The sequence below is a fragment of the Elgaria multicarinata genome, chromosome 5 (assembly GCF_023053635.1).
Source record: "Elgaria multicarinata webbii isolate HBS135686 ecotype San Diego chromosome 5, rElgMul1.1.pri, whole genome shotgun sequence".
Classification (NCBI taxonomy): domain Eukaryota; kingdom Metazoa; phylum Chordata; class Lepidosauria; order Squamata; family Anguidae; genus Elgaria; species Elgaria multicarinata.
In genome coordinates this window covers 41,451,093-41,477,419 of record NC_086175.1, presented here as the reverse complement: position 1 = coordinate 41,477,419, position 26,327 = coordinate 41,451,093, and the positions used below count along the sequence as shown (strand labels likewise).

The 26,327-nt window shown below is 42.3% G+C and overlaps 2 protein-coding genes across 2 annotated transcripts in view; both read left to right on the top strand.

The window, feature by feature from the left end:
* The window catches only part of GCC2 (GRIP and coiled-coil domain containing 2), a 33,282-nt gene extending 27,536 nt beyond the window's left edge, over window positions 1-5,746 (top strand). Inside the window, exons 22-23 of the mRNA XM_063126208.1 lie at window positions 2,114-2,315; window positions 2,988-5,746. Of these exons, the coding sequence (XP_062982278.1) occupies window positions 2,114-2,315; window positions 2,988-3,058 (273 nt within the window). The 3' untranslated portion in view covers window positions 3,059-5,746. The remainder of the gene's footprint in view (window positions 1-2,113; window positions 2,316-2,987) is intronic.
* An 8,604-nt stretch (window positions 5,747-14,350) lies between these two features.
* The window catches only part of LIMS1 (LIM zinc finger domain containing 1), an 80,477-nt gene continuing 68,500 nt past the window's right edge, over window positions 14,351-26,327 (top strand). The window contains exon 1 of the mRNA XM_063126205.1: window positions 14,351-14,456. Coding sequence (XP_062982275.1) covers window positions 14,422-14,456 — 35 coding nt within the window. The 5' untranslated portion in view covers window positions 14,351-14,421. The remainder of the gene's footprint in view (window positions 14,457-26,327) is intronic.

Genomic DNA, 26,327 nt, shown 5'->3' with positions numbered 1-26,327 from the left:
ATAATATAAAATACAATTTATAGTGTATGCATATTTCAGATTTTGTGTACCAAGTCTAACAATCCTTGTTCAGTTAACTTGTGAAATTAATCCCACTCTTGTTCCCACAATTCATTAGCCTTTGCCCATCAGCTCTCACACAAGTACTGCCATGTCCTTCTTCGTGCAACTGCTAATAAGTTCTTGCAAGAGACGGAGTCTCATGAGCAGCTGTCAGCACTTCCCTGGGAATAGGGGTCAAGCAAAGCCAGGACATATAAATAAATATTGGCAAATAGAAAGCACGAGGGTCAAAAGATCAGCTAGGAGAATGATGAGAGGACTCCCAAAGCTCATGGAAAATCAGGAAGTGTCAGCAGATTAGAATGTTGACTGTTAGCATAACAGTTAATAACATCAAGGTTTGAAAGCACCGTAATGGGAAAAAAGCATTTAACACAGTCCATTACTTGATGCGTAGCCCCATATGTAAGTGGACAGAGTAGGAAGAGTACAGTTCTGGTTAGAAAATGTAGGAAAGGGTTACTAAAATGATCAAGGGGCCAGAGCAACTCCCCTATGAGGAAGGATTACAAGAGCTGGGATTGTTTAGCTTAGAAAAAGTGAGAGCAAGGGGAGAGTTGATAGAGGTGTGCAAAATGAAGCACGGTGTGCAGAAAGTGGATAGGGAGACATTTTTCTCCCTCTTTCATAATACTAGAACCAAGGGTCATCCCATGAAGCTGATTGGTGGGAGATTCGGGACAGATACAAGGAAGTGCTTCTTCCCACATAAAGTGTGCAATTTACTTCCGCAAGATGTAATGCTGGCCACAACTTTGAATAGCTTTAAAAGGGAATTGGACAAATTCATGGTAGGCAAGGCTATCAATGGCCACCAGTCTTGATGGCCATATGCTACCTCCAGTACCAGAGGCAGTTGCTGGGAGGGTGCTATTGCACTCATGTCCTGCTTGTGGATTTCCAATGGGCAACCCTTGGCTCTTCTTTTGTTCTTATGAAGTGAGGCTGGAATCAAACTCAGCTTGTAAGCAGAAGCTAGGAGCCACGGAGGTGACTATTGCCCTGGCTGAAGTCATAATGCATGGAGGAGATGGACACTCCCGGACACTAATACCTCAAAGGGAGGCCGTGTTCCATCCATTGACAGATGCTTGAGCCCTGCCCTGCCCCTTTAAGCTACGTGAAGCCAGAGGGGAAAGCCGGTGTTCCCAGAGAAGCTTTCTTACTTCCTGCTCTTTGCATGTGTGTGTGTATTGATATTGTACACATACGTACACACTATTGACTGATTGTGTCTACTAGGGCAGAGAAATCCATAACACAATCGAATGAGTTCAGACTTTTATGAATCCGATCTTGAATTCCGCAACAGTCCAGCTTCTCCCCAGTTGGGCAGATACTGCTGACCTGATGACCGTTTCCTAACTTTCCCAAATTTTGCGCAAATTTAGTAATAGAAAAATATGCAAAATTTTGAAAATAGCCAAAATGCGTATTTTCGGCAGTGCAGATTTGCACACATTCAGAAACTTTAAAATAAAAAATCCGATTCCATCAATAAGCAGATGACAGAACGAAAGGTGCCTGGCCATCTGTGAAATGCAGATGGAATGGATTTTACATGATCCGTACATCCCTAGTGTCTACTTTCAATTGTAGGAGAAGCTGCAACAAGTTGGAGGCTTCTTTAAGAGACAGTTCATACAGTTACGTTCTTCCATGTGGTTCCTTCTGTGTGTGCATGACTACATGGAGAAAGACTAGGCTGAAGTAGGTTGAACTCACAGTAAGCTGGCAGCACTCTCCATGACTGCCACTGCTAGGAAAAAATGCAAGGGTTATTCGCTCACTGTTTGCACTGCCTAGTTTATCCTTACCTTCATGCACTGGGCTACTCCTGTCTGACTGAGTGAAGGAGCTGAGCCACGTGAACTAGCCCTAATTCTATCTGTGTACTCTACCATGTCTGCTGGGATCTTTGACTAGTGCAAAACCCTGCGTGGCGTTTCCTCATTCCATTTGACTTAACATTGTTCACCTGTGCTTTGTCTACCTTCTTCACATCCCCCTATGGCACCTTAAGAAATGTCTCTTTGTTTTTCATCTCCAGCTTCTTAAAAATGAAATTAGGCGATTAGAAAGGAACCAGGAACGGGAGAAATCTGTTGCTAATCTGGAATATTTGAAGAATGTCCTGTTACAATTTATATTTCTAAAATCTGGCAGCGAAAGAGAGAGGCTTCTTCCAGTAATAGATACCATGCTGCAGTTGAGTCCAGAAGAAAAAGGGAAACTTGTTGCGATTGCTCAAGGTACATGAAACTATTTTGCTGCTGGAATTATCAGTGAAGTGGCTGCTGTTTGTGGCAAGCTTGAAGCAAGTTAGGTAGTGGCAAAAAATGTGCTTCTGTCTTGACCTGTAAGAGCGCTCATACAGTCACAATTCAGGGGGTGGGGAGACTACTGGACAAAACCTGTTCTATAAATGTACAATCAAAATTCCTACAATCAAGAAACACGCTGTGATGGTTCATGTTAAAATAATCTAAAACAGGTGGGGAATGTGTTGCCCTCCCTAAATTTCCGGACTGCAACTCCCCATTAGTAACCCCTGGTTGTGCTGGCTAGGATCTAACAGTGTAGATGAGGAGACCCATTTTTGTTTCCTAAAGCAGGCGTTATTGGTGGGATGGTTTTAAAGGGTTGATATTTAATGAGACATTGAGCGTGACTTTAGATCTGAACATTATTCCATCTTTATAGATCCTGCCAGAAAGTGTCTGGTGGCAAGTGCTTGTTGCTTCTTGCTTAGCCACATGCCTTTCATAGGGGACAAGTCAAATTAATTTGAATCAAGTCAAATTAGACATCCACATTTTAAGGCATGGTGAATGCACTGGTCAGTTTGAAACATGCTTTTAATCCTGTGATTAAGCCCTCTTGGTTGATACTTAAGGGACGTATGTCTTTTTGTTTTTTCTAAGGTGAAGACGAAAGCACATCACAGCCTTCTGGGTGGGCATCATACTTGCACAGCTGGTCAGGACTCCGATAAGACCATGCCAGCTCTCACTATCCAAACATTCAGAATCTGCAGTTGCACTGAGAGGAATCTCAACACTGAAGAATGAATCATACACATGTGTAGCAAGGGTGACTCTTGTTTTTCTGTTGGTTATTTTAATTAATCATCTCATTTTGACTAAAACTTGTAGGGTGTTTGGAAATACTTTTATTCTGCTTTCGGATTCTCTTCCCTATTCAGTGATTTGTTACAGGTGTTTAAGCTCTAATGCATCCATTGAGCTCCCCTAACTGCAGAATCTATCCCCCTCATTCATTGGAGAAACAATATAGCATACACTGTAAGCTTGAACATGGAGAAATCCCATATTTACATTGGAACTCTGGATTGGATGTCTGACTTCAGCAAACACCCTCATTTTTATTTGTCTGAAAAATGTACTATGCACATTGGTGATCACTGGTAAGACTAATGCCAAGTTAGCAAATATGACCACACACTTTAATTTTGTTGTTCAGAATATTCTTCATGCCCAGCAACATCAGATAGATATAATTTACTTCAAAATTGCTTATTCTTCTCAAAGGGAGAGAGCGATGCAAAAATATTATCTTTGGCTGTCTGCCCTACATTCAATTTATTCAACCCTAGGAATTTTGCCAGACGTATTTAGTGATTCCTCAAGCTAATAAGGTAATATCTAGTATTTAGGACATTGCTGCATCAGATCCTTTGAAACCATTAGTTAATTAGGACTTGAAAACAGGCTGCTTTAAGAGCTGATATTTCAAATCCAAAAAAAGGTTAATTAAAATAAAGATTAGAAGCTGCATTGCACTCTGAGTCTAAACACCCATTAATGTCACAGATTATGCTAGTGATAATTCTTTAAAGACAAAATGGAGATCATCCTAAAATAGGCTAGAATTTGCTGCAGGTTAAGAATCCTAAATATAATTGTCTGTGGTCATCAAGGATCTGTTTTTTGGAGACAAGCAGGTAAATGTAGCTATAGGTTTTTTTCAAGCAAGGATGCCATTTTGCCATATCCATGGCAGTCCTTGTGATCCTTCTTCTTGATCTGTGAGTCTTGCTTAAGTGTTAAAGTTTACATAGGATTAGCTTCAGTTTTAGTTAGAGTAGACCCATGTCAGGTATAACTTAAATGCCATTTATTTCAGTGTGTCCATGTCTGACTAAGGCTGGATACAATCCATTATTTTTGCAGTACCTTTCCTCCTTTGTCACAGAGCTTAACACAAATAGATGAGGTGTATTGAGAAACAATCCCCTTGATATACTAAAGGTTTGGAGGTGGTTACTGCTGATGCTTTTGTGACAGAACTTCATCTGTCGGGTCGTTAATGAAGTCTGAACTGCTTATTGGCAGTCTCTGATCTTGGTGGGAGGGATTATCCTGTGCATATGCACTGATATTTACCAACTCATCGCAATTTCAGTAAGAAGTGACTACGTAGGGTGCCTGGACACTCCTGCATCTGAAAATAATTGTTAAAGTTGTTGAGAAAAGCAATAATCACTCAGAGAAGGTATGTGAATGGCAGCGCTACTTCTAGGCATCTTCCAGGCAAATCAATGTGTTCTCTAATCCATGACTTCAATATGTATTTTCAGACAAAAGAGTAGAATAGAAGAATTCAGCAAGTCTTTAAATTATAGCATGAAAACACAGCCCTCAGATATTATTCCTAATTTAGTCTATTTCTACTAGTTGCTACAATGACTTAGCATTTTCTGCAGTTCTGAAAGCAGTTGGAAGGTGGCTTCAACTTAGGCACATGCAATGTTTAAAGTACTCAGTAAAAACAGATGCATCATTTTCATTTGTCATATCAGATTAGAAGTACTTTTGCTCAGCTTCAATAGCACTGGCAGATGGGGATATCTAACATATTTCAACATCTGTATTGTGACTATTCAGACTCTTACTGTGATTTTCATATCTACAGTCTACTCAGATCACAACCATGTCTTAAATCCTAAAGTATTACACCATTAGATGTCAATTTGTCTCATTGCAAGCAATTTAATTGGTATGTCTTTTTTTTTAAGCCAGTTCCTACAAGGATAGTCAACAGTTGAATATCTTGGTTTATTACAGTATCATGTAGTTTTACATGTTTAAACTAAGCAGGAAATGTCTTTGCACTTTCTTTAATAGTTCATTGTTGTCAGATTTAGCGTAACTGAACACTTGCTACTGACTGAAAAATTATTTTCCTATCTGCACAATGTTATTAACAGCTGTGATAAAATGAACTATTTTGACTTTTAGTCATTTCAAATCCCATTATTGGGAAGGGTCCAGAGTTGCCCATGCCTTTGTGCTGTTGGTTTTGCACTAGTGGCAAACAATGCTTGTGCAACACCCCTAACGCTAGTTAATGCAACGGGTCTCCTGGGAAACTGGCAAGTGCAATTGATGATGCTCAAGCATGGGTTTTCGCTAGTGCAATGTCACTATTGCAAGCACACAGGCACAGTTGGGATCCTTCCTTTTATTGTTTCAAACTGTGAATAAATTATGCGTATAGTTCTTGTTATTTTTCAAATTCAATTGTATATTCAGTGTATTAAAATACAATACTTGTGAATGTAAAATATTATTTGCATGCTCTCTGAGCATACTTTTTGCTACCAAGGAAAGTTGGAGATATTGGGGAGGGGGCGATGCAGATTAAAACAGCATGTACAAAACCTGGCTTTTTGTAAATATGTGTCATTTGCTGCTTTTAGCACTCTTACTCTTGAAGCTGCTTCAAAAGAGGCAAGAATTAAAATCAAGGTTACCATCCTGTGGTCCCTGGGATATTGCGGACCTCCATTTCTGTGACAAAAGTCCATTCCTGGAGGCCACTGCATGTTGGAAACCTCTGCTGCCATTCATCTTGTGCTATTGATGCTCTCACATGGGGAAGGGGCATGTCCAGGCAAATCAGGGGAGGGCTTTGGATCCATATACCCTCATTCCCCCAACACACCCACAACAAAGAGGGAAGTTCCCAACTCCTGGACTTGGTATACTTACTTTTATCTCCAACTACTCACACACCTTACTTTCTAGATTGTGTGACCCCAACAGGGCTTTGGAAATGGCATTTTCTCCATTTTGGATTCTCCCTCTCTCAATTCCATTGTATTTTCTTTAAAACTTACATAGGGCTAGATTTTCTTTTTTAAAAAATAAATTTTTATGATAGGTTTCAACAAAACAAACAAAAAATGCAAGTGTAACTACATAAAGGCCTCGGTTTCAAAAGTTTCATTAAAAAAGGAAAAAGGAGTAAATTATGCATAGACTTCAGTAAAGGCAGACCAAATCTCCAAATATAAGTCCATTCGTGAATGGTGCCTATATAATACTCTTTCAAATGTTGCTGGGGTTAGGTCTTCAGTCCATTAGGTTAAAATTGGTGAGCTATTAACATTCCATTATTATAATATCAGGTTTTTAGCAATCAAGAGGGTGTAAAAAATCCATTTATTCTCACCATGTATTATATTCCAAGAAGCAGGTACATAATTTAAGATAACATGACATTGGAAAATATTAAAAGAGCTTTCCAATACCAAGTTTATGCATATGATAACTCCCCCCACCCCCAAAACAAGCAACTATTGAGCATTTCCAAAATCTATGATTAAAAAAAAACTGTATGACACTGCCAACAATTAGCCAGTTTAGACAAAGATGTGCCCAGTAGACCCAAAACTAGACTTTTTGCTGAACAAGACATAACCAGAAGTCCATAGACATACCAGATACCAATGCCAAAATGGCAGTCCATTGATTAGACAAAATAGGACATTCCAATTCCCTGTTCCATTTCTGCTGAAGACCCCATATATCATATTTATTCACTGATAGTAAGTATTTATAAATATGAATTGTAGGTCGATATACCTGGTCAGCTTCAATAAGTGTTTCCAATAATGAAGGAGACTCCAAGACAGTAAAAACCGTTGGGCTGATTGTACATTCTAACAAATGTTGCTATTATGAATACTGCTCTTCAGCTATAGCAGGCAAATCAAATTTATCTCGCAAAGCTGAAAATAGGGCTAGATCTCAGATTTAGAAACAGTTGAAAACTGGCCATTCTCAGTGTTGATGTTATCTAGTTGGAGGAACTAGCAACTTTTCTATTTGTTTTCCAGAATATTACTTGTATTTCTAAAGAGTCAAATTAGAATTTCATGACAAAAGTTAGACGTTCCCTGGTTTTCTGTGCAGCTTAACCAGAGAGCTTACAAATTACAAAGGGGAGCAGCCATGACTTCTAGGTATCTTTATAAAGTTCAGTTACTTGGTCCATTCCTGTTTATACTCTTACTAGTATACAACAATGTCAGGTAGACTGAGAGGTGCTGCTGTCCTCCCCTTTCCAGTTCTGCTCATCTGTCAATCACATATTTAAACAGAGTCCATTACATTGACTTCTCTACATTCCCTTTCTGTTGATAAAAAAATAAAAATAGTAAAGAGGAGCCAAATTTTCCCAAAGGCAAGATAATGCCAGGTTAAACATGGTTGCAGACACTTTAAGCCAGGAATAGGGTCTTAATACTTTCATTAATTTGGATGCTGGCAATGTGGGTAACCCCACATATTTGCTCCAGTTCCCTCTCCTGCTACAAACAAGAACCTATACCCTCCTATCGTTGAAGCATTTTAAAAAGCCAACATTCAAAAGAAAATACAATTGTCACATGCTATGTTGAGGAGTCTCTCGTCTAAGCAGGTGTCTTACAAGTTCTGGGCCCTTACATGTTTTATCTGAATATTTGCCTCTTTAACAAAAGAAATTTCTTTACAGAGTGTCATCCTGATCCCCCCCAAAGGAGGTAATGGCTAGGTTCACACGATCACAGGGGAAACAATGCAGTATGGATTGTTTTCCCTGACTCTGCCACTCACATGACTGGCATTTATCTAATTGCCTTTGCTGCGTTCAGACAAGGCATGGGTTGTGGGATGGGTTAGAAGCCACCCATGCTGTGCGTCGGGCTCAGATGACACAGCAACCCATGACACGGCATGGGTAATTAGGTAAATGCAATTTGCTTGAACACCACATGCAGGGACAAGTAATAACTCCTGTGTTGTTTCCTCCACTGATCATATGACTGGGTTGACATGACACAACCACCCATTATGGGTGACAAGTGGATTGTCGTGACATGTAAACCCAGATCAATTCCCATGGGATTGCTTTTCCATGGGCAACAAGCCACCCTATCAATCCATGGCTTGTTGTGGGGGTTGTTGAACCCTCAGTGGTCTGGTGTGTTGTTTAAATCCAGCACTACCACCATCGAGGATTGTGTACATTGGTGAGTGAGCCACTCAGCAAGAGTGGCAGAAACCCCTGCCACTCTTGCTGAGCGATCTCACCCGTGAATGAGTGGCAGCCCTCGGTTCCAAAGTGGCACTTTGGTGGGGCTGTCATTCATTCAGTAACCCCCCTTTTTAAATTTTTCCCTCTCCACATTTGCATGAATTGGGGTCGCTTTTTTTCTAGCAATGGTAATTTGAGCAAATGTCCCTGTATTATTTGTTGTTGCATAGTCACATGGCTACATGACCATGACATGGCTACATCGCCAATGTGATGCAGATTTTTAAAAAGCCATTCTTGAGTGAATAACGTGAGTTGTAGGAAATTATTATAAAAATGCATAAGGCAACTGGTAAAGCTTCATCTGGAGTATTTTTAATCACCCACGACAATCTCAGACTTAAAAAGATGCAAAGGATATAAAGCAGAATGACTGTATGAACAGATAACTCATTAAATGTGGAGAGGTTAAACGGGATTAGCTTTGCAAATAGGAGGTTGAGAAGGAAAGTGGTAGCATTCTATAGTTAAAATCACTGGGTGTCAGCCAGTAAAAGGACAAGAGCGATTTATTTATTTATTTATTTATTACATTTTTATACCGCCCAATAGCCGAAGCTCTCTGGGTGGTTCACAAAAATTAAAACCATGATAAAACAACCAACAGGTTAAAAGCACAGTATAAAAAGCACAACCAGGATAAAACCACGCAGCAAAATTGATATAAGATTAAAATAGAGTTAAAACAGTAAAATTTAAATTTAAGTTAAAATTAAGTGTTAAAATACTGAGTGAATAAAAATGGACAATAACAACTGAGTAGTAGATTCAAGACAAAGGTGGGATTATGAAGCATATCTTGGTATCTTCTGCTCTGGTGAGCTTTATGTGGGCCATGTAGTTGATCTTTTTTCTTGGATTCCCACCAAAAATACACTGGAACATTAGGAGCTGCCATAATTGCTTAACTGTGTAGCATTGATTTTTGTCTCCTATACTTTCTGCCTTGAATAAATATTCCTAAAGCTAAAGTACTATATTGGCACAACAACATTTTTGAAAACAAGAAATTTGCTGTGCTCTACATAAAGATGAGCCCATGATCAGTCAACACTAGAAGAGATTAATTTTTGTTGTTTGAGAGATGCTAATCTAATATTTAAAACAATTTGTTGTGTAATGCAAGCACAGCTGAGCAAGAACACAGAAGAATAGTTAATTACCAGACTACCCTTGAAGATTCTGTTTTCAGGGTAAATGCTAGGTACTTTAAATGCATAGATCTCAAAGGATGGCATGGTAAATGGCATCTCTTCTGGCTATTTCTTCCCAAGCCAACTGGCTGTAATCAAATACATAAAGCAGGTCTCTAATAAGGATCAGACAGAACCTTGGCAAAGAATCAAAAAGGAAGTCAAACAGATCAGTAAGATAATTCTGTCAATATACTAAAGGCAACCTATTTTTGTACAGCACAGGATAATAAATCATTCTACAATGCAGAGCTTTTATGGAAGCTATTTTCGGGAGCTCACTGATGAATGTTCCCAAAGAAATTAGTTGCTACAAATACAATATAACATGTGTACTAAATGTGGATAATGAAATATCAAAATGTATGGCTAATTCTCTGAAGGCCTCGTTGAATATTATTTTCATGCTTTAATGTTGTGCAGAAACCAGAAAAATACCAAATACACTGATGATTCTCCATATGTTCAAGAACAATTAAAATCAAGGAGTATTTTGCTACTGTAGGAGTGGCAGATTATGTGACAGTATTGTGACTTCATTTTCTCCAAAAGAAACACTGCAGCAGAAAACCTGCGATTTTTTGTTTTTCTCCGGATTGGATTTTAATCCAAGCTGACAAAGAATTGAGACCCTCCTAATTCTTGCCTATTTGAGGGCAATTGTTATGACCAAAACAAGAGGACAGCTCCATAATAGATATAGTTTCCAACGTACTTCGAGGAAGCTCTTTCTCTGGGCAAATGTATAATGCTTCTTGATTTAAAAACATCCTGGGCCCATTTAGAAAAGTTGTCCCAAGCAGTTTTCGCAAGAAACATTTCTGTTCTAGGATTTTGCTTTGGCTGTTACTGATCCTCTCTATTTGGATATGTTATGACCTGATGGAGTTCATATCAGACTTGAACTCAGCAAGCTTTACCAGCATCTATATCTCAGTAGTATGTGTTAAAATCTACTCTCGGTAGTCTTTCAGGAGCCTTGAATATCAAACGAGTAAACAGAATAGCACTAAAGCCTTTATATTTTGTCAATGCAAAAATAGCTGATCAAAACATTCTGCACATTTTGTTTTTTGGCAACCTTCCCCAACTTTGGTTCCCCTAAATGTTTTGGACTACAACGCCCATGAACATCAGCCAGCATGGCCAATATTTGGGGATGGTAGAAATTCGAAAACACCTGGATGGACTCGTGCTGGGGAAGGCTGCTGTAGGATCTCTGGCTAAAAATGTTTCTTTCCTCAGAGGAAATAGCATCACTGACGTGGAAGGAGTAGAAAGAATAGATTATACGACTGTGTGCCACCTCCCATAATGCAATTGGCTGAGGACTTAAAGCTATCAACATTTGAACAGGTGGTGTATAGCTGCCACTTTTGAGTGGATAAATACATGGATATTTGGTCTGCTTTTCTTGAAAACTATGCATAACTCTCCTTTTTTTCTTTTTATGAATGGTGTATTTAATGAAAAAAATTGACATTCCTATGCATGTAATTTTTGTTCTTTTATTTCACGATTTGTTTTCTGTTCTGTTCTATTAAATTCACAGTAAAAGGATATATATGAGAGAGACTGTGTGCCACAAACCTTGTGCCAGTACAGCCCAAAAGGGAAAGGAGCATTCCATGATGGGGGTGGGCATGCCTCAGACCCCTCTGAGGGCTGTGAACATACCAGACTGCATTTCAGAAAGCTGGGCTGTACCGAGTAGTAGCCATCCCACATCCAGCAAATACTATGCAGTTGTAGGACATTGCAGTACCAAACTACCTGATGAGTCCAAAGCTGCAGGTAAAAGCTGCATCATCAAACCCGCTGCTCGCTCAGTTATATGTGATTTACTTCCTAAGCAGTGCCTCGGCTTTAGTTGAATCTTGCATGCACTCTGAGCATGCATTAGCTGAATGCTCAGGCCCGGCCCGGCCCAGCTTATGCACGCACTACTAGAAGGCACAGAGGACTCTCACCACAGTACCCATTGCACAGAATTGCATGGCTGAGCTTGCAGTGCGGTGCAGACGCTCTATGTGTTTGCATCTCCCAGAGACTGGATTGAGATCCTGATAGGAAATTATACTGTCTGTGTAATGCTGATGGTCCGGTTTGCATAATGCAGGACTGAAAGCAGTCCCATACCCATAGACAGGGAAATGTTTTAATTCACTCAGTCAGCCTTCCCCAACTTGGTGCCCTCCAGATGTATTGGAATACAACTCCCATAATTCCCAACCAGCCCTTTCATGAACCTCGTTTTTCTTAAATTCTTTGAACTCAGAAGTCTGCAGGTTTTGTCACTGCTCTGCTGGATAACACACTGTCCACTGACATTACATCTATTTTCTTCCTGTGCCCTCATCTCGTGTTAGGTGGGTATTGCTCTATTGGCCTCAACTGAAAGGAAGTTCAGACACATGTTGGTTCTCTGGAAGACCTCTAATGCTATTTCACCAAAAGATTGTATGAACAAGAATGAAAAAAGCATCACACAGGCCTGGCTACCTACTCAAGCGGATAAATCTCGGGTGGCATTAGTAGCTACATTATCAACACAGTCTTGCTATTTATTATCCATTATCTTAAGCAAAATATCTTGCAGTATTAATGACTCAAATAAAGCAGAATATGAATATTTAGAATCAATATATACAAATTGTATATATTGTTGTAAAATTCACAGAACGTGTCAGTAACAGGGCAGTATAGAAATGAAATGAACAAATAATTATGCAAATATATGTTGTACTAGTATGTTACTGCTTTTATATGTGCTGAGATTGAATAGCAGCAGATTTGGTTTCATTTGAGGTTGCAATTTTTAAGCAATGTGATTACCATCTCTTAATACTTTCTAAATGACTGTGGAAATATGGTGACATATTTCTATGTACCTTGCTATGAAGGCAGCCTTTATGAAAAGCACTTCCATGTACAAAATAACATGTCATCTCAGATCATCAGATGGGACAGCTGCACGAACAAGTATTTTGCTGCAATTACATATGTTGGAAACTGTACATGTTGATGTGGACATGGGTGGTACTATCTGAAAGTTGAGAAGGGAGGGGAAAGTAAAATGACTAGATATGGAGAAACAGCAACTTTTCACCTGAGAGAGATGGAGATGAAGAAAAAACACTTTTACTTCCCCCTTAGAATTGGACAAGTAATTAAGGGTGCAATCCTGTGCATGTTGAAGCCGGAAAAAAGTCCTACACCTCCCAGCCTTCCCCAGCCAGTATGGTTGGCTGGGGAATGCTAGGAGTTGTAGGACATTTTTCTGCTTAAACATGCATAGGATTGCACCCTAACATTTCTTTCCCACTTTTAAGACCAGGAGCCATTGCTCCAATCCTCACCTCAAACCTATTTGCATCCCTACCAACCAACATGCCTCACACTAAGGCAGGGATGGAGAAGTGTGTGGTCTTCCAGATGTTTGTTCTGCTAGCACTGTCAATAGTGAACTGCAGCCCAACATCTGGAAGGCCACAGATTCCCCATCCCTGCATTAAGGAAAAGGACCTACTTAGGTCAAGAATGAATGTGTGGCTATCCAGGCTAACACAACTGAGAGGTAGCGTAGGGTCTGGGAAAGAAAGGGCCACATTCTCCAAGGAACGGAAAAATCAATGGCCACAAGCAGAATATACAAGAGAAAAGGACTGAATATCAGAAAGCAGAGAATTCTATCCATTGTCAGTCCAACTTAAGGTAAAGTCATTGAAATGAATGAGACTTTAGACTCTGGGCTCATCTACCCCAAGCAGATATTCCACTATGAAAGTGGTATGAAATCGGTATATAAAAGGCAGCAGCCACACTACTGCTTTATAGTGGTATTGAAGTGCACTGACAACTTTTGGGGCCCATGACACATACCACATAACACTTTCATATCACTTTCATAGTGCTATATCCTGCTTGGTGTAATTGTGTCATGGGCCCCAACAGTTGTCAGCACTTCAGTTCTACTATTAAGCAGTAGTGTAGATCCTGCAGTGCACTTCAATATCACTATAAAGCAGTAGTGTGGCTCCTGCCTTTTATATACCACTTTCATAGTGGAATATCCTGCTTGGTGTAGATGAGGCCTAACAATGGAAACAAACCAGTTTAGAAAAGGGTGTCTGTGAGGCAAGGGGCCCGAGACGGTGCTGAGGGCCCACAGAAAAGTGGGTCAACAACAGGCAAAGACAGTTGGATGGGGAAACTGGGCACCACCCCCACCTCTGGCCCCAGCTCAGCGCCAGCCCAAACTTGGGGGGGGGGGCACATTCCCACCATTCCGGGGCGCTCTTTTCGCGAGTTATTAATCACCGTGGCTTCCGCCAGGTCAGAAGTTAGCCATCGTGTGGGATGCGTACTCCACAAGGAAGAATCCCTAGGGAAGAAACGTGGCTTTGAGAAGGGAAAGAACTTGAGAGCAGCCTGCCTGTGAGCGAGCGAGACACCCTGGTGAACACCTCATCCCCTCCCTTTCTTTGCCCGCGGGAGGAGACGGCGGAGGGGGCCGGAGCAAGGCTGGTTTGGACGCTGACGCGCCATTGCCGCCGCCTCGCTCGCTCGCTCCCTCCCTCCCTCTTCCCCCGTCTCTGCCTTCCTGTGTTGCCTTGCGGGGGCGGCCCCGCCTGCAGCTGCTGCTGCTGCGCCGAATTCGCCTGGAGAAGACAGCCCGTGAGCGAGCCAGCGAGCGAGCGAGGGAAGGAAAGTTGCGCGCTTTTCCGAGGCTGCTCCAGGGCGGGAAGCGCAGGGACGTCCCTGCCCCTTTGCCTTCGCGATGTTGGGGATCGCGGCCGCCGGCATGACCAACAGGTAAGCCGCCCCCCGAGGCAGCTGACAGCGCCCCGATTCTTCCCATTCATTGCGGGGACTCGGCGGATGTCCGCCCCCGCTCCTTCCCGGGTTCACCCCGCTCTGGGTCTGCCCCATGTGCTCCGGCGACCGGGGCGGGACGGTCCATCTCCGGGAGCCATACCCTGTCTTCCCCCCGGGAGAATCGCCCCAAGTAACTTCCCTACGAGCCGCTCTTCCCTCCCCTCCCGTCCCCACCCAAGCGGAAGGAGCAAGAGGGGGATGAGCCCACCGCACCCTCCTGCAGCACCGAACGCAAGCGCAAGGCGGAGTGAAGTTGCTCCAGAGGGCGCGCCGAGGTGGCGGTGGCGGCTGGCTGGCTGGCCGGGCGGGCGGATTTAAGAATGGGAACTCGAGGTGGGGGGAGGAGAACGGGGCTGCTTGGGAAAGAAGCGGCCCTGGAGTTGGGGCATCTGAAAGGGGGGGAGGCGTTTGCACGTGCACGCGCGGAATCACAGAGGATGTTGCCAACTTGGACTGGCAAACTTCTTGGCGAGGCTATCCAGCGGGGTAGCCGGGTTAGTCTGTGGCTGCCAAAACAACAGAAGATGCCTCCAGGTATTAGAGCAGTTGCAGACAGGCCGAGAGCGTAGTGTTGTTGTTGGCAACTCTTGCATTCATAGCTGAAGCTTCAGGTCTGTCACATGAGGAAAACTCTGAAGTGGAAGTGAATAAGGCAGCCTACCCTAAACTCCGGATGTGTTGGATCACAACTCCCATAATCCCCCAGCCAGAGTAGTCTGGAATAAGGAGTTCAGAGTGAACAGGTCCTGAAAAGAAAGTAAGGCAAGGCAGTTTGGTTTTCTTTTCCTCCTCTGAATTGCCATAGATTGCAAACACTGGTGTGTGTGTGTGTGTGTGTGTGTGTGTGTGTGTGAGAGAGAGAGAGAGAGAGAGAGAGAGGGCAGGGCTGTTCAGACGCTAAGCCATGGTGAGCATGTTTAAACCATGGTTATGTAGCTACCATGGTTAGGAATGGTTTACAGGACAAGCTACATCATGGTTTACACGATATGCTAAGCCATAATGTTTACCTCAAAACCCTTAACCATCATGGTTTAGTGTGTTGTCTGAACAGGGACTGAGAGAGAGAAGTGGTTTCCAAAGTGATTTTTAAAAAGGTTGACATCTGACTCAAGGCCATTCCATGCATTACACCACTGTAAACCAGAATTTGTGAACAACTGCACACTTTACAGGGCGCTGTAGTTAGCTGTTGCTCTCATGGCAAATCTATCTCAATGATGCACATTTTCTCAAATACGTGTTTGTATCTCTCCCGCACAAACACACGAACAGCCCTTAAATGGACACCTAAACTTGTATTATTATTATTATTATTATTTATTTATTTATATAGCACCATCAATGTACATGGTGCTGTACAGAGTAAGACAGTAAATCGCAAGACCCTGCCGCATAGGCTTACAATCTTCTATCTTAACTATATCTCCACAGACAAATACATCGTTTCTCTCAGTTTCTTGCAAAAATGCTATCAGAGGTTTCCATTCAGATATAAACGTGGATGTGGACATTTCTCTCATTATCGATGTGAGTTTTGCCATCTCCACCAACTCCAGCATCTTCAACATCTATTCATTCGTTGTTGGTGTTTCATTCTCCCATTTTTGTGCATACAACGTTCTCGCTGCCGTTGTCATATATAGAAATAAAGTTCCCCCTTCTCTTTCAGCTGTTTATCCATTAGTCCCAGAAGGAAGGCTCCTGTTTCATTTGTATGTTAGTCTTGAGAATTTTTTTGAATTCAAGAGTGTTTTTGTATACAGAGTGCTTTGGCTTTTTTACAAGTCCACCAAAGATAGGACTACAGGATACATTTCCTTCATTGATATTGTACTTCTACACGGGGAAAAGCATGCAAGTTCACCTATGACAACTGTACACCGCTATTTCACAGCACATGTGCATGCAAATGTCGTACATGGATGTGCTGTCTGTGTAGCAAACACATCATTGTATAGGAACCTTGCAAATAACTCCACAAACATTACTAGTCCACAAAACCTCTGATCAGCCCACCTGACCCAGTGTAACTATGATATACTGCTGCAGTGCAGCCTATGAGAAAATGAAAGAACCAACTTTTGTTCAAACATTCCCTGGCTGGAGGCAGTTCTTATTGATGCGAGCAGCTATTTACAAGTCTACTGGATAATGGCGCCTCTTCTTGGTTGGATTTTTCTGAGTGGCGTTGCAAATGAGATTAACATTTCACAAAGGGCTTTCATGTAAAACTCTGCTATCTATTCTGTGGAATGTTCCAAAGCGCGTGAGATTTAACAGAGTTTGTGGGCTGTTTCTCTTTCAAAATAAGGCCACCCTTTTGCCCCCACCCCCACCCCCAAACCTGGGACTTCTGGCAAATGGTACCCATGCCATTTTCTTATGTAGAAATCCTGTTTGCTGTAGGCACATTGTCAGTGGCATTGGTGTTTCCTGTAGACCACATGTAAAAGTGGTAAGAACATAAGAAGTGCCCTGATGCTGGATCAGACCAAGGGTCCATCTAGTCCAGCACTCTGTTCACACAGTGGCCAAGCAGCCATCGGCCAGAGATGAACAAGCAGGACATGGTGCAACAGCACCCTGCTACCCATGTTCCCCAACAACTGGTGCACACAGGCTTACTGCCTCGGATACTGGACATAGCACACAACCATCAGGGCTAGTAGCCATTGATAGCTTTCACCTCCAGGAATGTATCCAACCCCACTTTGAAGCCATCCAAATTGGGGGCCATCACTACATCTTGTGGTAGTGAGTTCCATAATTTAACTATGCGCTGTGTGATGAAGTACTTCCTTTTATTTGTCCTGGATCTCCCACCAATCAGCTTCATGGGATGACCCTGGGTTTTAGTATTTTGAGAGAAGGAGAAAAATGTCTCCCTATCCACATTCTTCATACCATGCATAATTTTGTACACTTCTATCATGTCTCCCCTTAGCCTCCTTTTTTTCCAAGCTAAACAATCCCAGTTGATGTAACCTTCCCTCGTAGGGGAGAGTAATGGTAATGACAACTACATGCCATTAAGAAGCATGGTCCAATCAGAGCTCCTAAGCACTTGTACAAACGGAGTTTAAGGCATGTGACTGCCATTCAAACTTCATGTTTGTTGCAGGAAACACCTCTGGGCCATGGCAAATGCAATGAATGGTGTAGCCACACTTTCAGAACAGGAAAACTTGACCTGGTTGTCCTTATTTCCTAAATATTTTTCCATAAGTGGCTATGGCAAACCTACTTTTTCACACTTTAGGAAGAAGCTGGAGGTTTGTATACACATTCTGCATCTTTTCTGGATTCCAGTATTCCGAGGATCTTAAGCACCATGTCATTTTTTGCAGATGCCATGTGGTCAGGATACTTTCCCATAACATCTGTTCTTGCAAAGAAAAGAATAACCACGGATGCTCTAGGCTTGTGGTTTGAGCAAGGAAATTCCAGACACATGGATGGGATCTAAAATACCATCTATGCTGGCTGAACCTTCAGTTCCCATTGTTGCCATTGTCACGTACACCTGCTCCTGGATTAGTACGTTGTAAATGGATTGATGGTGAGGCTTATTATTATTATTATTATTATTATTATTATTATTATTATTATTATTATTTCTTTAAAGCACAGAGCACATTTTTCCTTGATTGTGGCCTCCTGGACACAACCCAAGGTTCTAATTCTGACCTACCAAACCCTAGATCTGCCTCCTTGCCTCTGGACCCTCATAACCTGTAGTATCAACCAGTAGTGGCTTCTTGGTCAAGGTGTGGTCAAAGATACAAAGGTGTGTTCTTAGTGGCTACTTCCCAGCCCTGGAACACCTTACCCCTTTCTGTTAAACAAAGGCAAAGTACAACCTTACTTTGATCAGGCTTTGTGATCACAAATTGAACATAAAGTGCACTTAAGTTCATCACGTTCAGTGAAATGCATGTTTACTTAAAAAGAAGTCCCATAGAGTTCAATGGAACTTTCTCCCTGGTGTGTGGCTGTATGTGTGTAGGGTTGCAGCCTAACTCTGTGTTGAATTATGTCCCCCAGAGATGGTTAACTTTCATCAGGTTTTTAGAACAGGGGTGGGCAACCTGCAGCCCTCAGCCAAATTTCAAAACTGTTCTGCATGTAATCAGCCCAGATCTCTGGCAAGAGCCATCTGTCTTTCTGTGTCACTCCACTAGGTAAGAAGAAAGGGAGAGAGAGAAAAGAGGGTGGCAGAAAGAGAAAAGGGGGTGACCAGTCCCTTTTTGGCTCTGGCTCTGCCCACGGCTGGCTTCAGACCCTCAACAACAACATGCAGTCCCCTGACAGATTACCAACAGGGAGATGGAGACCCTCAACAGAAAAACAAAGGCTGCCCACCCCTGTGTTCCAAGATTATATTAAGACCTCACAATTTTAAAAAATATCTATTTAAAAGTGCAATCCTATGTATGTTTAAACAGAAAAAAAGTCATACAACTCCCAGCATCTCCCCGCTTCTGCAATCGGGACTCACAGGGCACACAGCACAGTTTCAGGAGTGAAGTTGCGGGAGCACCTGTGCCCTGTAACGCTGCTTGCGCATATGGATCGGCAGAAGTGGGTGGTGCTGGGCAGATGATGTGGCTGCCGGGCAGAGATTTTTCTTTTAATGACTCGTGAGCAAAGCACATGAGCGCACATGCGCAGCAACACATAGGGGGGTTAGGAACTCCATCGAATATGCACTCCTGTGCAGGTATATATTTGTATTAAAAAAAACACTCGGCAGTGACACTCACCAGTACCCATCCAAAACATGGTGACAATGGTGGACAGGTCCACTTCCGCACACCTCCGATACCCATGCACATGTCCCTCACAGCTGATTGGCTGTTTGCTGAGCCCGGAACTCGTGGCAAACAGCAGCTTCCTTGCAAAGTGAGGGGCACACTGCAAACGTTCTTCAGCTTAGAAGCAAGAGAGCCAGAAAAACCATGACAAAAGCAGTCATGCCCCATTAGTGATGACTGAGATAAAATCCTGCAATAAATGGCTGGTGTAGACTCCTCCTCAGTGAGGGGTGTTGTTGTTGTTTTGGTGATCTTGTTCTTGGAGAAGAACGTCAAAGCTCAGCCTTGCTGAGCTAAAGAGAACAAATTTATTTGGTCAAGGGGAAGTAAGGTTGTCTGACACTAAACTAAACATGACAGCAGCACCCATGTTCATTCTGTTCACATGTAGGGAAGGGGGTAAGCTCCAATTCTATCTTCAAAAGGGATCAGAGAGAGAAGCTAAACCCCCAACCCTTTTCCATGTTCTGTCACCCCCCAGTCAGTTTACTTCCAGCCCAGATAACTTCTGCTACAAAAGATGGGCTGGAGTAAAAAGGAGCTTTAAAACTTCAGAGGAAAAGGAAGGCAAAGAAATGGACGAAGATTCAGCACACCCTTTTGTGGTTAAAATTAAACTCCCTCCACTCTATTTTATACATGAACGAGGCAAACAAATGAACAACTAATGTGCTGCCACCATCACATCACGATTAGCTATTTGTTTAATGCCAGTTATGGTTTTATTAGTAATCTGTTTTGATAATGGTTGATATTTTCACTGCTTTGAGCTGGCAAAGAATAGTAGTACCATCACCGCCCCTCCAGCTGCCCCAGTAAACAGCTAATAAATAATCATACAACCACTGTAAAGTAATGAGTTTGGTAGAATAAAAAGCTCCTTTTCAGGAACTTGCAGAAAGGAAATTTGCTGAAAGTGGTGCAAGAAAACCTAAAAAGAAGGCAGTATTATATAAAGTCTGGTGGCATGAAGCTTCTACAGATTGAATACAGTGGCTTTGTAATGATGGCGTACAATTGAAACAGTCCTAGGAAGGAATAGTAAAGGTTAATGAGCCAGAGCATGGGATACAGTGATTCAGTGCGCCCTTTGGCAGCTTGAGCCAGCATTCTGAAATGCCTACTTCACTACTGGCAGATGCTTCCGGCTCTGTACTGCCTGTTTTCTTGTATGGAGTAAATCTGGCATTTACCGTCACCACTAGGCATGTTTTGACTGTAAATTAGAAGTTTAGAAATGGCTGTCATCTGCACTATCCAATCTTGCTTCTGTTTCCCTCCTTTGAAAGATCAATTATCAGGGATGGCCCTCAGCCTATTTCATTCATCACTTGATGTAATTTCAAATTCCCTCTACAAGTTGTGATCTCTCCCCTTTCTAACAGCCCATTGGGTGGACAGGGAGGGAGAGAGAAAAGAATCTGTCAGAATGAGTGAGAAAGAGAGAGAAGGGGATGACACACACACAGAGACTCCACCCATCTTTGGCTTTGGCCTGCCCACTGCTTGCTTCAGCTCTGCCCACTGCTACCATGCGGCCCTCAACAAATCACCCCTGAGGGGATGTGGGCCTCTACACCACAAGATGGTTTCCCTCAATTAATCAGTATGAAAAAGGTGACTGTAACATAGGCCTACAGAAGTTGTGACCCACCAATGGAATGGCGCCCACTAGCCATGTATGGTGGCCCAGCCAGTAGTTGATGACCCTCTTTTTTTATTTGCTGCTTGCTTGGAATTGCAGAAATTGTGTTTGCGGAGGGGAAACATCTGCTCATGTTGGCTAGGGATGGAGTTGTAGTCTTTACATGTCTGGAGGGTTGGGGAATGCTGCCGTAATAAGGAGAGTCATGGTATTGAAACATCATGTCATGGAGATACGGCAGGCCTGCACAAATTGCCAAACTAACAAAATTAAATCCAGTGCACCACCCAGGTATTGACCCAATTAATTAATCTTTTGATCCTTTATAATTGGCATATTTCTATATGAGCAGCTGTTTTCTTGTGATTTGTAATTCTCAAAGTGCTACCTTTGGGTGTGTTGGGGAGAGGCCATGTAATATTAGTTGAATGTCTTCGTTGGCCATGTTATCACTTGAAATTGATTCAGGTGTTGAGCAATGCAAAGCAAGAGTCCTCATAGTAGTGAGCCAAGTTGGATATTTATAGATGGAGATTGCATGTTTGAACCCATGGCAAAAGTTCCCTGAACATGCAAAGTTAGCACATCAAGGAGAAGGCTGGGCTAAATACCTTCTACCTGATAGACTAGCTTTGTGTACACAAGGAGATTTTAATGAGGAAGGTGTTCAAATATGTAGCCCATGCATATCTGAGAATGTACAGTCCCATCAGGACTCTATAGTCTTCACTGCTCTCTCTCTCTCTCTCTCTCTCTCTGAATTGGGTCTTGCTTAAACTCTTTCCTGAAATTAGGACTGGTGTCACTTTTTATAAAACACAGTGTCACAGCACTGAGAGTTGCTTGCCTAATGGGAAGGATGAAAAAAACAGAGGCTTTGACTCTGAAACATCCCCAAATAGAAATGTGTAAAATTGGAAGTCAGATATGAAAGGCTGGCTGGTCCTTGTTGAGTTGTGGTATGCAACACTGGAGAATAGGTAAATAATGGACTTGTGGCTAGACATAGCCAAAAGGAAGCCAATAATAAAACAATCTAATTGGTAACAGATGGCACCCGCATATTTGAGAGACTGTTTTCCAATCTGTGCAGGAACTGTCTCAGAAGGAGATGCGTGAGACTCCATTTTTGGTGGTATAGCAGATTTTAAAGGAATTTGTATGAATCTGTTGTGTAGTGAAATTAGAATTGCTGTGTCACAGCCAGTCTGGTCATTACGCTGGGAAGGAGCTAGGAAACAGCCAGAGTAGTTGTGAAGGATGTTCTTGCATAGTAGAAATGCCAAATACACTGTGAAAACCGAGCCATGCTCGTAATTAACTTCAGCCACTGTTGTTATAAATGCAGGAATGAAGTTCTGAATATTTTCATTTTAAGCAGCAGTTTGTTTACTTGGGACTTGAAAAAAAGCATGCCTTGAGTAGTGAAGCCTTAGTCCAGACGAGATATCTGCATCCAGGCATTTGGCGAGGAATTCATTTTAAAACAGCACTTCCATTCTTTATGTGCATGTGCTTGATTTCTTGATTACCTCACGCTTGTCTGGGTGTCTGGTTTGCACCATGTATGGTGATTATTGGAGAGCAGTTAGTTGCATCCCGTAACACTTGGTCTGTAACCTAGTGATGAAAGTGGAATTGAACTTTTTGGCACCCAGATGATTGGTGGAGATTGTATGGTAAGGAGTGTGGCATTGTTAGCACTGTGCTACATGATTGGTGGTAACTGATGTGCTTCCAGAGGGTCTGGACAGAGTGGAGTGTGGACGGACTTGCATTCATCCCTTGTTATCCTTGCATCTCTTCTCCTTGTGTTTCCCACTGATGCCACTTACATTGTAAGCTCTTGAGACCAAGAACTACTTTCTGTTGTTGTGGCTTATGTTACCCTGCAAAGCACGAGTGCAAAACCTCAGGCCCAGGGGGCCAAATCCAGGTAGCCAGGTTCTTCAGATGGCCATGCCCCCTTCCCCTGGCCTTGCCCCTTCCCCCACCCCCCAACACTGACTGGTGGTTTCCCAGTGTTTGTGCAGTTTCCCCCCCCCACACACACACACACTCTAAAAAGTTTGAAATGTCTCTCTTAAGCCTTAGTTCCTGGAAGACAGAGCTTTAAGCAAAAATATGTTTTTGGCCCCTTTGTCTCTGTTTGCTTTTGCTACACTCCTTTTGCCTTCAACCCAGCACACTACTAAAATGTAGGCCTGGAGAACTTTGGAAAAGCTCTCCAGGCCCACATTCTTCACCCCTTCTGTAAAGTGCCATATATGTTTATGGCACATGAATCATATTAATGACGTACTAATCAGCCAAATCAATGGGTCGATGGTATTCTGTGTTCCCTGTTTGATTCAAGCTAGTTTGGGGGTGAGGGAAGAGAAGCAGTCCAGCCTTTAAGAGTGTGAGGCCTGGCCTAAAATGCCCTGCTACTTGCCTTCTGAGCAAAAGTAATGACCCCTATATTCAGCCATCCACAGGAATACAGTTTACCTCTATTTAAATTTAATTGTATTCCAACAAGAGTGTTGAGGAGATCAATATTGTTGCTACTGCTCAGAAGATGGATAAACAGTGTAGCTAAGAGCTTCCCCTTCATGGTTTGTGGTGCTCTTGGGAACACTTTTGTAGTATACTGGCACATTACCATACCCTTAAAACAGAGCAGAGATCCAGGAAGCGCAACACCCTGTTTGAGGCTCAAGCTGCATGGTGATGTTTTCTAAAATGCCTTTCTATTTTATTTTATTTTATTTTATTTTATTTCTGCCAGGTTTTTGCTGTGAGTTGTTAGTTTGGAGGATATATTGAACAGTAGAATGCTATGGTGAGAAGTTGATTTTTCAGCTGCTGACAATGGTCTTTGTTTTCTTCTTCTTTTAAGTTTATGATTTTAGTGTGTTGAAATATGTTTCTACTGGCTGCATTTTTGTACATGATGCCTTCTTTTGCCCTTACCTGTGCCTGCAAAGGATATGTCAAGTGTCCAAATTAACTGTGTGTTGCTGGCTTCTCTAAGTACTGGACCACAAATGAGCTGACAGAGATTCCACGCTAAATATTTGTTCAAATTCCTACTCCTGTAGATTTGAAAGATTTAATTCAGCACATTTGCTCACTTTAGGCATCATAAGGTTCCACTGAATTCAAGATTTAACTGTATACTCAAACCCACTTATCTATACTCTAGATCTAACATTATGATTTTCATTTAGGGTCAGTACAGTCAAAATGGGGCCAATCTCGTTAACTGTAGTAAAATGATTAAGAGCAGGCTGCAGGACTGCATGTGTGCTTTTTAAATCGGACTCAGTTCCCCTTTCTTTTGTTATCTGTGATTAAGGGATGCATCAGTTCTGACATTCATCATGGTTAAGGTTAATCAGGTTCCCAATTAACCAGGGCAGGATCATACACTACTATTTTATAACAGTTTATAATGGTTTTGACAACTGTTTGGCCCCAAGGCACACTCCATATACTGCTTTCAAACTGTTTTCAAAGTGTTATATCCTGCTTGGTGTAGATCTGGCTAGACCTGGTTAGCCTTAACCACAAGTAATGTCAGTTAAGGCAGATAGTAATGGTGAATTCACTCCAGGATGGGGAGAGACAAAGGCCGTTTCTACACCTGCCTTTTTTCCTGAGATCGTCCCGGGATCATCCAAATGACACACAGGGGATCCTGTGAGCAGGCAGGGACGATCCCGCCATTTTCCTGGGATAATCCTTAGGTGTAGAAAGGGCCCTAATCCTGTGGTTTACTCCTGATCTCTTAATCAGAATTAAGAAGTTAGCCACTTTGCATCTTTACTGGCCCTTAGACTACTGAATCAAAGGTTTGTACTTCACTATCCAAAGTTTTAACTCCCCAAATAGTTCTTAAAAATACAAATGAACAAAAAAGTAGAGAAACCTCCCATTACCCACATTCAAAAGCATAACTTGCTGTTCATGAGTTGCAATCAAAGTCGTCCTCCTAGTCAGTTCTGTTGCCCTAACATGCAGCCATAACCCAGGAACTTCTTAGCTGCAGGCCTTGCCCATGTTCAGCTCCAAACCACATGCAATTAGTTGAAGTGGCAGCATCTTGACATGGTGCAGCTTGTGACAACGGGTGAGGCAACTGTAAACCTCTCACAGAATTCCTTGAGATACTATTTGGGTTGTGGTTGTATGTTGCTAAAAGTGGCAGAGTTCCAATACTTAATTTCTTAACATGAGCAATGAATGCATCTGCCCCAAATGTAGAGAGTATAAGGCAGAGGTCTGAGCCCCAACACACAAAGCAACTCCTTTGAACCCGCAAATGTGTGGGCACCACATTGTTTACCCCTGCACTGCAGAGTTTTCAGCTAAGGAACTCCAGACTATTTGATCTCCTGCAGAACAAGTGGCATTTGCCCTTTGGGAGGCTGCTTAACCCAAATTTTGGTAGATGATTTTTCTGGCTTAAAAAGCAGCAGCAGCAAGAAACTACCCCTCCCTGTCTTTTGACTCTGCAGAGGCTGGGGAATATTTCGTATTCAAATATCCAAATTTTAAGAAGATGTTTTCTTTCTCCACCCTCTTTATGCAAGAATTCCTTCCATAGCTACTGTCTAGGGGCTACTGCCAATATCTAACACGAGTAAGAAGGGAGTGGAAAAGAGTCACTCCTTCCTTTCTCTGCTGGCTGTTCTTAATTATTCTTCTTTAGTGGATTTAGTGGTGTTCCCTTCAGGAATGGGGCTTTTCTCCCAGTGCTGGTAACCAGCATTGGTGCTTCTCGTAATCCAATATCAAGACCTGTTGATACTGTTGTCCTGAAACAGATCATTCTGTTTACTAGTACTAGCCAACATGATCTGTTTCAGGACAACAGTATCGGCAACTCTTGATACTAGATTATGAGAAGCACCGATGCTAGTTCCCAGCACATTCCTGACTGGCTTTATTTTTTAAATTCCAAGCTAGGTGATAGTGATAGGCACAGAATTTGTTTTGCTATCACTGCTATCACAGGTGTGGGCCAAAGAAGTTCTTTTGAAAACAGATAAATCATGTAACCAACAGGCATTTTGGTTTTTGCACAAAGCTCTCCAAATCTGCCCCACTTGCCTGAAAAAGAGATTGCTTTGGTCACCTTGGTGAATGATCTGTGCTGGGACCTGGACAGGAAGTGCATGTCTCTCTTGGTTCCGCTGGACCTCTCAGTGGCTTTCAGTATCAGTGACCGTGGTACCCTTCTGAGGCATCTGACTGAGATGGGACTCAGAGGCACTATTATGTGGAGGTTCTGGTCCTTATTGGAGTGGCGATTTCAGGAAGTTGTGCTGGGGTATGCTTGTTGGATGCTGTGACTTTTGA